The 20,189-nt window shown below is 36.3% G+C and overlaps 1 protein-coding gene across 2 annotated transcripts; it reads left to right on the top strand.

The window, feature by feature from the left end:
* Positions 1-958: 958 nt before the first annotated feature.
* On the top strand, positions 959-18,093 carry sau (Golgi phosphoprotein 3 homolog sauron). 2 transcript variants are annotated; one of them, XM_071670323.1, is made up of 7 exons: positions 959-1,292; positions 5,272-5,403; positions 6,294-6,408; positions 6,973-7,148; positions 7,417-7,554; positions 9,121-9,227; positions 12,158-18,093. In XM_071670323.1, the coding sequence occupies exons 1-7, from the start codon at positions 1,101-1,103 to the stop codon at positions 12,159-12,161; spliced, it is 864 nt and encodes a 287-aa protein (XP_071526424.1). In that variant the 5' UTR covers positions 959-1,100; the 3' UTR covers positions 12,162-18,093. The 2 variants fall into 2 exon arrangements, with proteins under 2 accessions (XP_071526424.1, XP_071526423.1); XM_071670322.1 differs by lacking the exon at positions 12,158-18,093 and having other exon boundaries at positions 9,121-11,501.
* Positions 18,094-20,189: the final 2,096 nt, after the last annotated feature.

Below are 20,189 nucleotides of genomic sequence, written 5' to 3' on the forward strand. Positions count from 1 at the left end.
CCTCTCACCCTCCTGTACGTTCAGGCCCCGATCGCTCAAAATATTTTTCACTCCTTGGTTTATATTTACAAGGAATTTAACGCTCGTGTTTCCTCGTCTGTCTAGATGTGATTGTGTCATGTATTTATAAACACAGAGTAATGTACATTATTGATAATAACGTCACGTAAAATGCTAAATGAATTTCCTCAGCAATATTGTGTTTTTAGAGATAACCATCAAACGGTATGATAGGAGTTTTAATACGCAATGAGTTTTCAGATGTGTCATATGTTGCTCTGAGAAAGGAACGTATCTACATCATTTCTCATCTCTATGGGTACGATATATGTAAAATATTCAGGGAAATTAGTGTGCTGCAACAGTCTTTAAGTTTCACTCTGGGAACGTGATAAGCAATGTCATTGTTCTCGAAAGTGAATTTTTACTTGATTATGGTTCTGCTTGGTACGTTATTCGGAGGATTTTGCTTTGATATGTAGTTTGATATGAAGTTATAACTTGGATACTCACCTTGTTGCATATAGGTTTGAGAGGAAAATGATAGACACGTAAGCTAGTTTGTGACGCCTGTTATCGCTAGTTTGTAACTGGAATCATTAAGTAAATAATTCATTGGTGGAACTAACGAGGTATGTGCGAATTATATTTCTCATATCCATATAGAAACTGTAAACCTTTTGTTCCGTTATCATGACCTTTTGTATTATCAGAAGGATATAAAACGAAAAATAACAGAAAATGGTTGAGGAACTTACCAGGGAAATACGTTTTCTGTGTATGCCCTGAAGCTTACTTTTCTTGTTTTGGAGAGAAAATACAATTAATGTCTAATTTGTTCGAGGTAAGACCGATACAAATTATTTATTGTTAATTTTTTATGTGTAAAAATATGATATATATGATGAGAAACATTTGAAAATATGTAATTAAATATCGGGAGGAGGGAGCATGCGTATGAAGGTCGCGAGGCAGTGTTTACTGTGGTGGGGAGCGAGTGTTGAGTTGGCACTTCCCGGCCCTCATATTTCTCTCTTTTGTGGATATATGGAACGCCTTTCACGCTTCTCTCTTCCGTGGATTGATGGAACCCTGACAAGATGAATCGACCAGACGGGCTCATCCAGCGAAGGAACGTCCAAAGAGATAAGGAAGAGAGGAATCAGAACGACAGCGACGACGAGAAGAGAAGACACTCCAGTGGTGACGACGATCTGGACGATGGGGACTCGAAGGAGACGAGGCTCACTCTCATGGAAGAAGTCCTTCTGCTAGGACTTAAGGACAAAGAGGTGAATACAGGGTGGCTCTGTATTAATTCTGCTATTCATTGAATTGAGGAGGAAGGAAATGTGAACGTGAATGAGGTAGATATTGGCGAGAGTTGGCAGCTTAGCCCCAGGGTTCTGTGGTCATTGTACCGACGTGGCCGACTCACCTGTCAGAATTGGGACGCACCTCTTTCCTAGTCATATCTGTCATACTTTTGTAGCCATCTTTGTCATACTGTCAGTGATGATATTATGTGCTGTGTATGTCATATTGATACATAAGCTGAAAGTTGTGTGAATCTCATAACTTTACAGTATACAATATTGTTGGTTTTCCTTTGGTTATTGTCTTTCCTTTCTCTCATGATTTATGGCCTGTGTCATGATATGAGTGAAGTATAGGTTAAAAGATTAGTTTAGCTCTGCATTATTATTAGCTTCAGATATTTATTGAATTTCATATGTAGGACTTCTGTAGCATCTAGAGAATACACTGATTTGCAAAGCTGCAGTCTGAGCATATTTTGGCTAAATTGTAGGGAGGGTTATGTATATCAGGGAAAGCATGGGGTTAAGATAGAAACAGGTAAAACACTTGTAAAACGTCAACATATCCAACTAAAACCTGACCAAGTAGCTGAAGTGAGGAGATTTTGTATTATATTTGTCCACTTTTCCATATAGCAAGTTAGTGGCAGGAACAGAAAAGAATGGCCTTCTTTGGTTACATCAATTCTAGATGTCATGTGTAATGCAACAAAACCAGTCTCTAGTGCTAACATAAAATTCTTGTGCTGAGGATGGCATTTATTTACTTTTGTATACATATGGCTCCACTTGAATGGTGTTTAGTTTGGATTTGATAAATTTGAACTAAGTTGAATCTTAGCTACCTAGAAGATTTGGCGAGGTTTTCACATGTTCTGTTGATTTTGTTATGTTCATTACCCACTTACATGTTAATTCCACATTAGCCCAGATATACTACTGTTGCTGTATATGATATTTTTCAGCATGAATGTGGAGATAGATGGGCCACCACAGGTATCTCTTTAATAACAGTAAACTGTATAAAGCATGCAAAACATAAGTAATCGTTTCCCAAGGCTAAGTTTGATGCAGAGCTAAGATAGATTATAAGTAATAAGAACTATTATTTAGTAGGTAAAGTTGCATTTTATAGGTACCAAAAAATTTGACGGGAATGTCACTGCAATGTTGGTGCACTGTGGAGAATACTGATATTGTAAAAGTGTAGTAGGGGTAATTTTTCTTGCAAATTTAACCCGTTAGTGTCCTATTAAATTATCATTTCCAACTCCCCCAAAAATCTCATTTTTCAAGTTGTATAAAAAGGAAATTTTACCTTACAGTTCCATGATATTCATATAACAAGAACAATGAAGAAAAATAACCAGAAGTATTTTTGGCATGTTACATGCACTGCAATAATATGTAGGAGATTTTGTAGGTTTAACCGCACAATGGGCTAAGGTATGCAAAAGTTAGGCCTGATTATCAAGTGAATTACCTCTGAACTAGCTTTGTATTTTTTTATTTACACAAAAGAAGTGATTACAAATCATTGTTTTATATTGTATGATAAATATTTTTGTGTTGTCATTCATTGATAATTTTTTCATAGCTGCGGAACCATATGTTTATAAGATTACCAGCTGTACCAGTCAGATACTGTGGGCACTCAAAACACTGCTTACGTTTCTGCCATAAAACCTTGCCTCCACTTGCTTAACTTTTGGTGTTGAAAGTCTTTAAAATTGCTCTCCAGACATTCTAAAGACAGGCCATCATTATCAAGTAATTAAGGATTATCTTCCTCTTGGTCATCAGAATCTAGCTGAATGTCACACTGTTTCCATTTTTTGAAAACATGTATATATGAAGTAAGAGAGTCATGTACAGTGGGATGAGGAGAGAAGATATAGTGAAAGCCTTATATAAGCTGAAATGTGGCATGTTGGCCGGAGTGGATGGTATGCCGTTGAATTTATTAAGAAAGGGAATTACTGTATTGTTGACTTGTTTGTAAAGATTTTCAGTGTATACATAGATATTGGTGAGGTGACTGAAGGTTGGTGAAATGTATTTATAGTGTTAGTATATAAAAGCAAGGGGGATAAAGGTGAGTGTTCAAACTACAAAGGTGTAAGTTTGTTGAGTATACATGGCAAGAGGTATGGGAGGGTTGTGATTGAAAGGATGAAGGCATGTACAGAGTGTCAAATTGTAGAGGAGCAGTTGGTTTCAGGAGTGTTAGAAGATATTTGGATCATGTGTTTGCTTTAAAGAATGTATGTGAGAAATACTTAGAAAACCAGATGGATTTGTATGTGGCATTTGTAGATCTGTAGAAGGCATAAGATAGGGTTGATTGAGATATATTGTGGAAGGTTTTAGAAATATACGGTGTGGGAGGAAAGTTACTAGAAGCAGTGAGGTTTTTATCAAGGATGTAATGCTTGTGTACGAGAAAAAAGAGAGGAGAGTGAATGGTTCTAAGTGAAGGTTGGTCTTTGATAGGGGTGTGTGATGTCATCATGGTTCACTTTGTTTTTGGATGGGGTGGTGAGGGAGATAGATGTGAGTCTCGAAGAGAGAGTGAAGTGGGGGGGGGGGAGTATGCAGTATGTGAGGGAAGAAAGAGCTAGGGAGGCGAGTCAATTGTTGATTGCTGATGATACATCGCTTGTGGCAGATTCGATTGAGAAACTGCTAAAGTTCATGAACAAGTTTGTAGGAGTATGTTAAACTACGAGTCTCACCAGCAGACATGGTGTAATAAGGTCAAGAGGGTGCTGGCAACACTGTTTCCACTTTTGCTAAGAAAAAAAGAGACTGCCTCATCTTCAACTTTTAATGTAGTTATTGTCTGTAAAATCTCTTTACACCTAATCCAAAGACACATCATCATCAAATGATTCAAGGCCACCTGCCTGGTCCTCTTTATCTAGGTAAAAGCTGCTCAATTCGTAGAAAACTTGCAAAAATGTTTTATCATTGGCATGGCTGGAGGATGCATGTCTGTGAGGAAAAGTTATTGTGCAGTACCATCTCGGCTACCATCAAACCAAGGTGCAAGGCCTTGAAATTGACGTGTAAAATTTGTTTCTTTGATATTTGTTTAAAGACATTGCTCAGCTTGCATAAATATCTGTCTTGAAGTGTTAAGGTGATGAATTGATGGTGTTTTATCATTTCGGTTATGCATCACTGTTAGCTTTGAATATTGCATTTTTTTTTATACAGTGCTAACGATTGTTTAGGGAATACAGAAACTGCTGCAGAGGATGATTTTGAATATTATATTCTGTTGAACAATATTGAATCAAACAACAGGATTTTTATTTAGGTTTTTATGGTAATTGAGATGGCATGGGCAACTGATTGCCCAAGTCTGTTATGCCATATACGTGTATATCCTACCCTATACTAGGAGAGGGTGAACAGATGGATTGACTGCAGACTGACTGTCACAGTTAGGATTCAGACCTATGCTGGCTCTACCCTGGGTGGCCCTTAAATGCATAACGGTCAGCAACGCTAAGCATTGTGTGAAAAATATTAACAGAACCTTTTAAACTTCACTTAGTGGCTGATATAATAGCAAACTAAGACCAACAGTATGAAATAATGATAAAGTTTGCACAGTGGTAACTCACTTGAGACTTGGGCCTTACTCGGAATATGCATGATGTTTATTTCATCCTCAAAACAAGTGTATTTGAATTGCTTACAGTCATCACTGATTCTCATGTTTTTCCAGTTGATTAAAAAAAAAAAGAGTTCTAGATTCAACCATACTCATTTGGTAGCAAAATGAGTAAGATTTGGTAACCAGAATGTTATGATAATTGTAGGTTGATTTATTGAAATTAAAATTGTATGTTGCTGTTCTAAAAACCATGCATGCTTATATTGCAAGGTGTACCTGATAGTTTTTTTTTTTTTAGCACAGTCATGTAATTCAATTTTACCACAGGGATATACAAGCTTCTGGAATGACTGCATATCTTCAGGTCTTCGTGGGTGCATCTTGATAGAGCTTGCACTGCGAGGTAGAATAGAACTGGAAAAGGCTGGGTTGCGACGCAAGTCTCTTCTGAATCGTAAGGTACATTTACAGTATTAAGAGCAGTTTAAAGTTTTTCAGTGAGAAACAGAAGTTTCTAAGTCATTGATAAACAGATCTAGATGTCCTTTTCCAGTTATTCACAACAGTATTCCTTAGTCATATTTTGGTGAAAAGTACATAATCTTTCTTTTCTTTCAAACTATTCGCCATTTCCCGCATTAGCGAGGTAGCGTTAAGAACAGAGGACTGGGCCTTTGAGGGAATACCCTCACCTGGCCGAATTCTCTGTTCCTTCTTTTGGAAAATTAAAAAAAAAAAAATTAAAAAAAAAAAAGTACATAATGATTATAGTAATTGCACTAAATGTTATATTTCCTTCTCAAAAGATTCTTAAAGACATTGAAAAATGGTTTGATGTTGTTGAAACGAGGGAAGCTATTTCTTAATGTCAGACTCCTGTATCATTGCATAAAAAGATCTTATAACCATTTAGGAAAAGTTTAGTGTGGGTTAGAAATGAGAATAATGTCTTTATGTCTCTCGCATTTAGCCCTTACCTCATTAATTGCAACTTCTCTTTTGCTGATATATTGAATGACATTTTATTGTTTTCTGCAGATAAAGGAACTTGCCTAGAAGAATGAACATTTATTTCTATAGCTCTGAGAGACTACCTCCTTATCAATAGACCAGCTCAGTAATTACTGTGCATGGACATAGCCACAGGAAATTACTATTTGTTAGTTAATGACTTGTCTTCAAAAGCACATATTTCATTTGTACCCTGTACTATTATAAGATGTCATATCACCTTATAATTCTTCACAATACTGCTTCAAGTCATTGGGAAAGTATTATCATCTTTACCTACGTACTTTACTATTTAGGAAGGATTAAATAACTGATTTACTCAGATAGACTTTCTGCAGGTGATATTGCGTTCTGACCAGCCAACTGGTGATGTACTCTTAGATGAGGCACTAAAACACATTAAAGATACAGACCCATCTGAAACTGTACAATCATGGATTGAATTTCTTTCAGGTAAGAAAAGTGATTGATTAAGCAGAGTTTAATGATTAGTCTTAATAGCCTGTAGTGGTACTTTTGTGAGCAAGAGGATTGGATGGGATAGAATGAGTTGGATCAGTGTGGTGTATGGAGGGCACTGTGCTGTCAGTGGGCAGATCAAACACCAATAAGTTAAGATAAACCTGGGGTAGTCATTCAGGCTAGTTGTGGATGGTTTTTGTGCTTTATTCATGAAGCTAGAGAGTGTTAGTCTTTGTAATGAGCACCTATAGTAGCCATACAAATATCAAAATATGGGGAGGGGTTCATAATTGTGAAAAATAGCTCTCTTGTAATGACTCATAGTGCTGACTATGCAAATCTCTCATGTGATGACTTCCAGCATTCAAGGGTTGAAATAAATGCTATATTGTACTTGATTTTACTTTATTTTTTCAATTTCACATTGGAATGGGAAGTGAAAGATATCATTTTGCATTAGGAAAGGAGCTGCATTGTGAAAGTAGCCAAAGAAAAAAATGCTGAAGTATGAAATACTGTATACAGTGTTGATGAATTTTTCCTGTTCCAATACAGGTGAGTCTTGGAACCCACTCAAGCTACGTTACCAGCTCCGCAATGTGCGAGAACGCTTAGCCAAGAACATGGTGGAAAAGGGGGTTCTTACAACAGAAAAACAGAATTTTCTAGTGTTTGACATGACCACTCACCCCCTCACAGATAATGTAACCAAGGCAAAACTTGTAAAAAAGGTAAGTGAATTTCTTTATCAGTTAAGATGGTACAAGTATCAATGTAAGTTTAGGAAGGGTATTGAAAGAAATAAGAATATTTCACCACCATTCACCTTTCTCACATAATCTTGGCAAGTTATGTAATTTATGAAAGGTATTAGTGCATTAATATGATCACTGTCCTCATTTATTTCTCTCTCATGCCAGTCATCTTTGCATATTTGCTACAAACAGTTCTCTGATTAACATGCGTATTTAGAACTTTACATCATATTACATCATCTAGGTACAAGACAGTGTGCTGAGCCGATGGGTAGGTGACCCACAGAGGATGGACCGACGAGTATTGTCACTCATCTACCTTGCGCATGCATCAGATGTCCTTGAAAATGCTTTTGCTCCACTTTCTGATGATGACTATGAGGCAAGACATTTATGGCTTTCGTGATACCCATTTAGATTTTTCTTTTGAGCTCCTTTACCTAGACGCCTGCCAAGGTAGCCCTCCCATCTCCTTTTAATTTTCATGAGCCTTGATCTCAGTGCTTCTCAAAAGGTGTGTAGAAGAATTAATGTAAACTTGTCCTAGATGAATATCTTTTAGTATCCAGTTTGCCATATCATCATCCCTTAAGGTAATATATGCAGTCTCTCCTCCAAGCATGCTTTTGCATGGTCGGAAATAGTGAGTGGTTCTGGGTGATAATGGGTCTGTCCCGGGCATATAATGTCACTGTTGCAGTTTGCTTTGTTTATGGATTGGGTAGAAGGAGGTAAATGCAAGATCTTGGAAAGATGGGCAGGTATGGAGTCTGTAGGGAGTGAGGAGGGCCTGGGAAGTGACTCAGTTGTTGTTTATTGATGGTTCAGCATTGTTGGCAAATTTGAGCGAGAAACTGCAGAAGTTGGTGACTGAGTTTTGGAGAGCATTTGAAGGGTTAGCTTGAGAGTAAATGTGAATAAAAGGAAGATTGTTAGGTTTTGCTTCGGAGAGAGAGAGGTTAGTTGGGGTGTGAGTATGAATGGAGAAAACTTGGAGGAAGTGGGATGTTTTAAATAGCTGGGAGTGTACATGACTGAATGGAGACATGTAAGTGGAGTTTTAAAGGCAAAGGTTTTGGAAGCATTAAGGAATGTTTAGAAAGAGGGTTCCTATCTGGTTGGGTGAAATTTGGTATGTTTGAAGGTTTAGTAGTCCAAACAGTGTTGTATGGCTGTGAGGCATGAATGTAGATTAGATTTTACAGAGTAAGGTAGATGTGTCCCTCCTATTTTATATACTTGTGTGTGTGTGTTTGATGTCACTGACTCTGCCTACTTAAGGTTAGACTGTGAATGAAGTCACATTCATTGAGGCTGCATCATCATAAGCTTACGTAAGGCAGTATAGTCTCATTGAGTTACTTATTGCTTCAAATGAGTCCATGATTTCTCTGCTTTTGATTATATTGCAACCTGAGAACTGTAGGAAGTCTATAAAAGGGACCTTGGGGTATAATATATAATAATGTTAATTGTAATAGCTTGTAGATGACGCTAAATGCTCTTGTGTGTAACAGTGATAAGCTTTATAGTCCCCTGTTGTTCATTTGCATTTATGTATATTTAGTGTGAATGTTGATATCTGAGCATTAAATATTGAAGTTAATTGTTTTGTTTTGTATTTTTTAATCAGAATTTCTTAAAGGATACATTAGATTTCTTGCCAACATTGTTTGGTCCATCTATTGAAAACTGGGTCTGTTGTCATTTTGTCGTACTTATTCTTTGTACTGCTGTGCTTTTTCTGGATGTGATCCTAACCATTACACCCTACAGGCTAATTTAAAAAAAATTTCCTGATTTTCAATGACTGTTTCTCAGTTTACTTCACAGCTTTTAGAATTTATCACAGTCATATGCTTTCATTATATCCCTATCACTAGTTAATAATTTGTAACAGTGTACTATGTATCTATTGTAATCTAATTTTTGTTTCATTGCTGTTAAGGTTGCCATGAAGCGTGTACGAGATCTCCTGGATCTTGACCTGGATGTAGAAGCTGCAAAGCCCAATGCCAATGACATGATGTGGTCAGTCTTTGCAGCATTTATTAAGTAAGACTTTAATGACTCAAGGTTTAAGTGGAGAAGATGATATATTAGTGCCTGTGATGATTATGATGATTTGGAAAATGGTGATATCCTATTTATGTACATGCTGTGTAATACATCATGATCAGATTTTTCATTCTTGTAGTCCACCCTTATATTGTTTCCCCAGAGTTTTGTATGAAGTTTTGGAATATGCATTAGGTGAGGGTTGTCCAGAACTTAACCACATCCCTAATATATATATATATATATATATAAAAAAAATATATACTGCACCAGAAGAGTGACCTGCCGGTATGTAGGTTGTTAGTGTTCTTATCTTCATCTCCATCTACTTGGGGTGAATCAAGCACTTAAAGCTTGAAGATAAGTAGATGAACAACTGAAAAGTATGTGATTGTGCATCTATGTTTTTATAAATCCCAGGGCATTTCAGAAATTGGCTCAGAATTCCTTTTGATTTTTTTTTTCAACTTGTGGCTTATGCTTTGTGTTTAATTTTGATCCAGTATAATTGGTAACTTAAGATGATTTTGACCAGGTCCCTGTATTTGTAGGTGTTTGATGACTAATTTGTCACTAAACTTCATATTGGCATTCTTTTATGTTAATTTTTAAATTATTGTATAACTTAAAGTTTGATATTCCATTAAGTACTATTTTGTAATAGAGATTATCAGTTCTGAAGGCATTATTGTGTTAGATATAGAGATAGTGTTAGGCACAGGTGTGTTGCTTAGACTAGCTATGGTAACTGCGTACAACCAGAGCCTGCACAGTTGTGGTGTGGAGGTATCAGGTATGGTAAATTGTGACATGACAGTGACATGAATTTTGAAGTGATGAACTTAGTTATTGTTCAAGCAATTTAAATCTTGAAAAGCGGTAAAGAAATTATACAGTGTACGGGTATTGCAGCACCCTTAGTGTATGCTATTTTTAATAAACCAGTTGCAGTGTATTAAGGCTTCCAAGATCTTTATAACCATATTTTATAGCAAATGTGATTGAACCAGAAGAATGCGAAAGTCCTCCTGTTGAGAAGATTACATTGAATGGACAAGAATTTGAAATTGATTACCTCTGCACCACTACCATGTAAAATACTAAGAATGAATTTATATGGTGCAAAATTTCTTTTATCCAGTAAAATGATATTTTTATCACAGGATCATTATGAAAATGAAGATGGTATAATGACTTATTTCAAGTAAATGGCACCTGTTATTTATCAACTAATATCATTAACAAAGTGATGGATAAAGGCATATGATTTTATGTAGCATCTTTCCTCACACTGTTTCATCAATCTTCTGTAGTATTCGTCCTATTTTTGTACACCAGTTTTATTATGTAGGTATAATACTAGTTAATTTCAATTTCTTTTTAACTTTTCCTCAAAGCTCAAATTCCCTGTGGTGCAGACTGGAAAATGGGCCATGAAACCAACTTGCAGTTACATGATATTTACCAGTCAGGGTACATATTTGAATTTGGATTAAATTTAGTCAAAGAATATGTAAGGGTATCAGGCATTTGTCTACAAAACGAACACAGATCTTTGGTTTGAGGTTTTCACAGTAAAAAATTGCATTCCATATCATTAGATGTACTGTGAAAGTTATAAATTATTGATTCTGTTCATTTTGTTAACATTGGTCATCTCATAATAGCTGAGTGAGTGGCCAAGATGGTGCTAAAAGTTTTGTCATGTTGGATGCAACAGCATATCAAGGATGAACAGGAGCTACTGTATAAGCTCTCTCTTCTCATCCAGATTGCTACTTATAAGAAGCTGTCACCTTAAATAATTTCTCAGTTTCATAAAAAGGGAGTAATTTATTCATTGTAAGCTTTTGAAAAGCTTTAATGGAAGTGCATCACATCAAAATGAACAGAGACAGAGGTAGAAGGGGCCTGATGAAATAGGTGGTAGTAGCTAGTCCTAAAAGGGATGATGTGCTGTTGACACAACCATTTACTGCACAAATGAAAGTTTTGGTGCAAATTGCTTATTTGGTAATTTTGCACTGAAAAAGGTTTTTCTTATAGTGGGCTTTCTTCAGAGCCCTGATGATGTATTTAGGCTACTACTGGCCACATATTGGCATATCAAGGCCAAGGTAAGGTAGTTTAATATGTGAAAATGTATGCTACATGATATTTTGACCCTAGGACCATAGTTATTACTTCCTTTCAGTACTTATGCAAGAATTGATATTGTAGGAAAATTTGTGTAATCCTTGATTTAAATTTTTTATAAAGCTTATGACCACATACAGTTGTAATCACTGTCTTGCCCTCGTATTATTGAAAATCACAGCATGTAAGTTTTATGAAAATGCACACTTAACAGGATATACATTTGGTTGCATTTCGCCATCTCAGACAAACTTTTATTGTGGCACTTGCTAGCTTTTCATAAGGAATAAAGTTAGTGCCAAAAAATGTATACTGTACTGTGACTTATATTACCAGAGGTATTACTCTTAAATCATGATAGTGAAGTGCTCGACAAAGTATTTTGAAAAAAAATGTCTATCTCTTAATTTCTTAGATTCTTAATGGTGAATGTTTTCCTAACTTTGTCTGATATATTTTACAAAGTATTGCATTATGTAAGTTTTTTTTAGGGTAATGTATATTATTTTGATAGTAATAGCTTGCCTAGTTCTATATTTAGATATGAGAATTTTCATCACACTTGCTTTAGGGGGTTTTGGGCTAATTTGATTTAGTTGTATACTAAATACTTCATTGGGTGAAGTGGCCCAGATCCAGAAGTATGTTTTGTTGTTAGGACTGGCTTTTGGAAAATTTATGTTCATGTCACTCTACTGGTCTTTATCATTGCTAGCATCTTTGAGATTGTTTGCTCTTACTGAGGATGTAATTACTGATCTTAAGAATTTATCTTTTCCCTTTTCCATTAGGTAGAGCAAATGCATAAGCCTCCAAGGAAAAATTGCTCCTGACATTATATCACCCAGATACACTGAAGTCCTGGTTATCCGGACCCCACTCTTCCAATTCTTCGAATGAACGGAAAAAAAAAGTGGAAACATTTTGGTCAACCTGTGTACATGCCAGTTGACTGAGGTGTGTCCAGTTGTATTTCCTCAGTTTGATTAAATTTATTGTAGCACTGCATACCAAGTACAGTATTTCATATCCAGAACATGACCAAACAATCTTTCAAAATGTTCCCGAAGAAAGTGAACGAATGCAATACAAGACTGTAGCATTAAAGCTTCGAAAGAAAATTAGATAGATGGCTGCAGGTTTCTGATCAACCAAAAATAGACAGTTATTGACAATGTGGAATTGCTGAAGACGACAGCATCTTGAAACAAACCAGATGAATGGTGAGCACTGTGCGCAAGCCTTGCCCCAGGCAGAATCTCATAATACGTTTTTGTAGGTAAGATTACACCAGGTTAGTCACTTTATAATATGTCAAGTAGTTTGTAATAGGAAATATGCAATGAAAGTAAGTTTGTATTAAGTACTAACAGTTAAACTTAAATGAGAGAGGAATTGTAAACATTTAATCTCTGTTTGTAGTACTGGGGTCAGCCTGGAATTTGGACACCATCGTTTGTTAGGGAAGTGAGTGTATATTTTAAGCAGTAAAGGTAAGACGATTATTTTCCCTTGCTGTTGTGGTTTATACTTGAATTTGCTGAAAAGTTATCAAAATTTTGTAATAATAGAACAAAAACTCAAAGAAAATTTAGGTATACAGGGGTCAAAATTTTGTAATAGTAGAACAAAACTCAAAGAAAATTCAGGTATACATGGGCCAATGTGCTGTCGATGGATTGAACCAGGGCATGTGAAGCAGCCATGGCCTGTATGGCCTGGTTGTGGGTAGGTCGCTGTGGTTTTGGTGCAGTACACATGACTGAGAATGGATGTGAGCGAATGCAGCCCATCTTCATTTTCTGGCACTACCTTCGCTAACAAGGGTAGCGACAGTCAGTCATGAAAAAGATTAAAAACAGTAGAATGTAAATTAGTGCAGAAGCAAACAATGAATTTTAGATTTCATATATTCAGGTTCATAACCTTGAATGTGCTCATTACAAAGGTTGTATCACATTTGTTTGGCAGATGAGTATGGACCATAAGGAACTATAGATATATAATTTGTTTCCTTGCTAATGTAGGTCAGCAAGCTGTCTTGTTAGTTAAGTAGTAGTTTGATAGGTTTTTACTGTTTTTCTATCCCATTTAGAAAGTATATGTTCATTTGCCTTTATGTACAATAAGGGTAGGGCATTCTGCATTCATTGGGACCCATATCTTGAACTGCCTTTATTGTCATACAGCTTTTAAACTTATTTACTGGTAGTTCCTACTTTAAGTAGTTTTGTTATAAAGTTATTGAGATATTAATGACCTGATTCAGTTGAGGTAGCATTTTATTTTTTCTTTCATACTTGTGCAGTGTTAACTGTATATGTGATAGTGCCAGAAACGGATGAAGAAAGCCCTCATTTGCTCGCATCCCTGATCCAATTTAGTATACATGCTGCTCGTAACTCATCACTATTGTTTTGTTGAAGAACCAGTGATAAATGAAGTGCCGAGTGTGTAAAGTATAAAGCCCACATTCTAACCCTAAATGACAGGGATGGTCTAGAAAGTTTAGTTAAAGTGCAGAAAAGGAATTATGATAATAATGATAATGGTAAATGAAATAAGGTAGAGTTGATAATACCTTTTCGAATATATAGATTAGCATGGAAAAGTATGAAAAAATACGTACGTAAATACCTTTTCTTCTAATTTTCCAAAAGGAGGGGCAGAAGGGGGCCAAGTAAGAATATTCTCTCTAAGGCTCAGTTCTCTGTTCTTAACGCTACCTAGCTAATGCGGGAAAAGGCGAATATGTATGGAAAAAAAAGTACCTTTGTTTGCTAGGTTCATTGCCGAGGAAATGGTGGAGGGGTAAATGGTTGACACGTCTGACACTTAATGAGGGTGAAGGCCATGAAGATGTCTTTTCTTTTTCTTGAACTTTTTTACACTGCATGACTAGTATTACATACCATTGGTTGTTACACACCATTGGTTGTTAAGGACATACAATTTTAGAAATATTATGCCACTCTTGCTAAAAATGAGTGAGTAGGGAAACTGGCTGACACATGCGGGAAGGGTATTGGAAGTATATTATCATTAGAAATATTCTATTTCTTTACAGTTATCTGTTACCAAAGTCCTCCATCATCTCAGGATTACATAAGAGATAATTAGGCACGGTTATTTCTTAATTTCTGTGACATGAACAACGGCGGAGTCGAGGGCTAAGGGAACCTAGGTGTTAGCCTTCCCCTTCCCCCCTTCTGTAATCTTACTAAAATCACTCTCTAAGTCATTACTTTAGCCTATTTCTCATTTTATTCTCTTTCCTCCCCATTTGTTACAGATGATTATGGTCTCATCATAACTTAGGCTATCCATCCAGAAATCTATGTATTTTCTGTGGGTCACCATGTACTCACAACATGCAGATCAAGGGCTATGCACTTTTTTTTTGAGGTATTGAGGGGAGCAAAATTTTTCCCAAAATTTTTCCCTATGCCTTCCTCTTTGGAAGAGACTTCTGTATGCTATGAATGGTACAATAAGTCAGCTGGATGTGTATACAGGCAGTAAAAGTTAAAATATTTAGTGATGTAAGCACCCTTTCCCTTGTATCTTCTTTCTTGTGGACCATTGTTTTAGGTTTATATTGGGAATATAGGAAGTATAATTCCACATCAATACCTTAACGTATCCTAGAAACTTAAAACTTCAAACAGTCTGGTGCATTGGGTCCATAGCGAGGCTTACAAGTTGGCTGCATTGCAGTTATGTAAACTCATTAGTATTTTTTTTTCATATAAGTAATGAACCATGCGAACAACCAAGAACTTTATTTCTCCCAGATTTCATGTTTCTCAGGATTCCATCCCAGCCAAAATGAGATTCAGATGCATAATAAGTGATAAAAAATGTAATGGTGCAAAGACTAAGAGGAAGAGCGTTAACTTGGAAATAAAATTGAAAGTTTTGCAGTGCATTGAGGCAGGTGAGAAAGCAGCTTACATTGCTAAAGTTCTAGGCCTAGCACTTTCATCAGTATGTACCACATGTGTTTTACTGTTGTACAACTGGACTAAAGCTACTGTAAAGCTTACTTTGTAAATAACTGTAAGACAGTCACACAACCATCTTATTTGGGAATTCTTAAGTAATATGGAGTTAAAAAATTTGATGATGGCATGGATCATGACTTATAAAATGGAAGTCTATGGGAAAAATTGTTTTGCTTGTTTCCCCTTGAAGAAGCTCTTTCTAGGAATACAGCTGCTGTGTTAAGTGAGGACTGTCTATATAGCCAGCATACACTTTTTTGTAACTTATGAATGTATATCTGATCATGCTTGTCTGTACTGTATGTCAGTAAGTTATTGTGATTACCTATCTTTAAAGTAGGGGGGGGGGGGTTCTGATACAGTAAAAGTTCTTTTCATCATGGGAAAGTGCCTATTTGTACTGTATGAGACGTTTTGTACTCATGGGTCCCCATCTCTTGAACATTCTTTACTATCGTACAATTTAGATATCTGTATGATGTCTCCATTAACCATGTCTTCAGTCATATTATTCCATTTCCCTATTATTTGTATGTTTTGTTTTTCTTTGTCTGTCTGTATATGAGTGAGTATGTTTACTGAAGTATAAAAGATTCGCACATGTTCACTAGTTATGGAGACACTTTTGTCATGGCCACTTCAGTGAGGGATTTCCTAGTGGGAACAGGCATCAGAGATATATAGATAGATAGAAATGTTCATAATCCATAAGCGCCTCACTGTTCTCTTGATAACCTTAACTTAAAAAAAAAAAGTTTACCTGTCATTTAAAATCCAAAACTTTGTATTTGGCCATAGCAACACTATACCCACTTCCTTAGCTCTCTCTCTCTCTCTCTCTCTCTCTCTCTCTCTCTCTCTCTCTCTCTCTCTCTCTCTCTCTCTCTCTCTCCCCCCCCCCATCTCCTGCTGATGCATTACTTTTGCCTGGCTTACTTACTTCTCGATACACATGTGGTAAGCAGAGTTAATTTAATGATATTGTATTTTATATGATGCATACTCAATGTTTAGTGCAATATTTTGTTAGCAAGTTTAGCATAAACATTTTTGATTGTGCAAGAATGCATATTATCTTTCATGTTGCAAGAGGTCACATTGGTGTATGTGATCTACTGTTTGCTGATAATCATGAGGAAAATGAAGCGTGATTAGTTCCCAAGTGCACTTTTTGTGTAGTAATCACATCGTCAGGGGAGATACAAGAATGAGACGAAGACATAGAACAGTCAGTTATTATACAAGGAAGAGATGAAACAAGTGTTACTGGATGGTCACAGAGATACAAGAAGTAGAACAGTTGGTTGATATACAAAGAAAAGATGTAGCTAAGATGCCATTGGTAAACAAGTGGTATTGGATGGTAACCATCTGGTAACACTTGGTTACCAGTGGAATCGTAGCTATGTCTCTTCCTTGTATATCAATTGACTTTTCTACGTTTTCTATCTCATTCTTGTATCTCCCCTGATGATTTGATCATTACCGGAAAGCGCACTTGGGAACTTATCGTGTTCCATTTTCCTTGTGGTTATCAGCAAGTTATCTTTCATATTTTGTAGTAAAAATCTAAATACTCGATTAACTGGAAAACTCACCTGACTGGATTGGATCCAGCCCTAATTGATCTGGATAAATGGGACTTAAGTGTATGCTGATGATAACTAATGATGGTAAATTTATAAATTAGAAAGGGTGACCTTGGGATCTTGGAGCCTTACATTCTCATTCATTCTGAACTAATGTTTTGAGTGGACTAGTAGCATAATTGTATTACAGACTGTTCACATTTTATATAATCATGTGACATTGGTTGAGGGCTACCATGTATTTTTATTTGGCATCTTGTAAGTTCCAATGAGTCCTAGCTGTAGAGTGGTAATAGTTTTTCCCTTAAGTTAAAGACTTCTTGCATGATGTAAATTAGCACTAAAGAATGAGTTTTTTTTTTTTGATATGTTGTATTTCATTATGAATTGTGTGTGAGCACTTTTTCTTAAACTGAATAAATGATGGTGTACAATATTTATATTGCAGTCTTCAAAGTTGTAGAATGAAATACCTACTTTGGATTGGCAGAACTTTTACCAGACTTGAGAAATTCATTAGTTCAACAAAAACTTGAATGTCACATTTGTTGAGAGAGATTTTCTCTGTTCCTTAATGAAGGTTGGAGTCCAGCCAGGGTGACCAACTCGTGACCAAGAGTTATTTTGTGTACGCTGTTGCGGATATTTTGGAATATATATAGTAATCATTGCTTGTAGCACAAAACATATTTGTGCCCAGGTGAGAATTTTTGTTGGTAGGAGCACATTGCAATTATGTAAATGTTAAATATTTTTATTACCAATATGATTTTAAATTTTGAAATGCAATAAAGACTACATGAAACATGAAAAAATATTTCTTATATTTTTTGCATAGCACTAGTAAATTTCTTGTGGCTTTTTAACAATATTCCACTTGTTGAAGAGAATTAAGCCTTTTAAGCAGTAGAGTGGGCCAATACTTATCAAGGTATACGTATTTTGAGTAAGTTAATTGTGTTGTGGAAGTAAGGTTGCCTCTGGTACTGGCAAATTTTACCCATAGCATTCCAAGGAAGACAGAATGAGCTTGGCAGTGGTGTTCTCCCACTTGTTTTTCTCTGTTGATATATAAATAAGCTATTGAATAACTGCACTGTGACTGAACCCATTTAATAATAAAATGAACTTGTTCGTTTTGTTCTCATTAACCTGAAATGGATGGTAGTTTTAGCTATGGCCCTTCACAGAAACCTGGTAGATGTGTATTTTATCAAAACTTGATGCAGATACAAAAATACTTACAGAACTGATTAGAACACTGGCTTACTTAGTGTCCACATCTTAAAAGATATCTTCAATCAGCCTATGAACCTGAGTGTTATGAATTCAAACTGCACCTTCTCATCAGCATAAATTACCAATCATTCCTGCAAAGCAAAACTTAGCTATTTTAGGCATCACATGGTACATGGCATTCTCTCCCCACTCCACAAACATCAAAATAAAAGCAACAATAAAAGCCTTCAGAACACTTACTGGTACAATTAATCCAGCCTAAACTATAACACTTTCCAGGTCGTACACCATGTCAAATGCAACCATAACGAAGCAATCGCTGGCACTCGCCATCGAGATGGGACTGTATTGGAACCAAAGTTGTTCCAATACAGTCCCATCTCGATATACACTGCACTCAGATGTAACAGCACTATGCCTTTCCCATCAAAACCACTAAGTAGAGATGAAAATAATCTTGCCACTGCCATACACTTCAATAACATATGTATTCCCAAACACCCAACAAACTCATTGATAAAACATTCACATATATTGTCTCAACAAGCACTCAACAGCCCTCCAAACCCAGTCTAAAGCACCACCCCACAAGACATACACTTATCTTAAACTACAGCCCTTAGAAAAATACGTTACACTTTCTTGTCTGTGCTCTGAATACCACTCTTATCTACAACATTACAAAAGCCAATTCAACATAGAAGATCCTTCATGCCCAAAATGCAACTTCGTACTGATGATTCCCAAACTGCCTTGCACTTGCCTAAGACACTTCTGACCTACCTCTGCTTTTGATTACATTGCTAGTGAATACACCTCTGGCAGGTCATATTATAAGTTGATGAAAGAGAGTGGCAAAGAACTTATTGCTCCAAGCAGTTCATCTCCCTGTTTATGATTATAGCACCCAGCAAGCTGAAGGAGCCATTTATATATATATATATATATATATATATATATATATATATATATATATATATATATATTATATGTGTGTGTGTGTGGTGTGAGGTGGTTTGATTGAGTAAGTAATGAAAGGGTAAGAGATATGTGTGTGGTGGTAAAAAGAGTGTGGTTGAGAGAGCAGAAGAGGATGTTTTGAAATGGTTTGGTCATACGGAGAGAATGAGAGGAAAGATTGATAAAGAGGATATATGTGTCAGAGGTGGAGGGAACGAGAAGTGGGAGACCACATTGGAGGTGGAAAGATGGAGTGAAAAAGATTTTGAGTGATCGGGGTCTGAACATGCAGTAGGGTGAAAGGCATGCAAGGAATAAAGTGGATTGGAACCATGTGGTATACGGGGTCAACGTGCTGTCAATGGATTGAACCAGGGCATGTGAAGCGTCTGGGGTAAACCATGGAAAGTTTTGTGGGGCCTGGGTGTGGAAAGGGAGCTGTGGTACTTAAGGTACTTAAGAGGGCTTGACTGGATTTCAAGCACAGTTCCCCAGTTCTTACTTTCTCGATATTTGTGCTCTTAAGTACCTTAATACATTTGTCTAGAGTCCATTATAGCTTGATAAGTAGATTCAGCACAAACATACCCTAGACTTTCATGAGTTTTAAATGACTCGCATAAAGATTAGTCATACTTCGTACACTATGTGATTTTGTAAATGAATTAGAAATGCATTATATGAATGAAATTTGTAATTCCTTGTATGAGCCGTTAAAGATTCGCCAGACCTTGACCTGGCATGGGCTTCTGCCTTAAATTAGTACACTCCTTTTTCTTGTGTTATCGATCTCCATGTTGGCGCTTTCATATATAATGTTTTCTCCCTAGTTTGGAGTTCCTTCTGTACAGTCTAATGCAACTCTCATGGGTTCATCTGCTAATCAAAATGGGTTGAATCGAACCCTTCCTATCATTATAACTATCATAAAAAGATAGAAAAAAATAAGTTTAGTACATCCAGTAATATGAACAATGAAAACTTGGATTTGTAATGGTTGACACAAACTGCCTCAGACAGTACTACATCTG

Source organism: Panulirus ornatus, chromosome 15, assembly GCF_036320965.1.
Source record: "Panulirus ornatus isolate Po-2019 chromosome 15, ASM3632096v1, whole genome shotgun sequence".
Classification (NCBI taxonomy): Eukaryota; Metazoa; Arthropoda; class Malacostraca; order Decapoda; family Palinuridae; genus Panulirus; species Panulirus ornatus.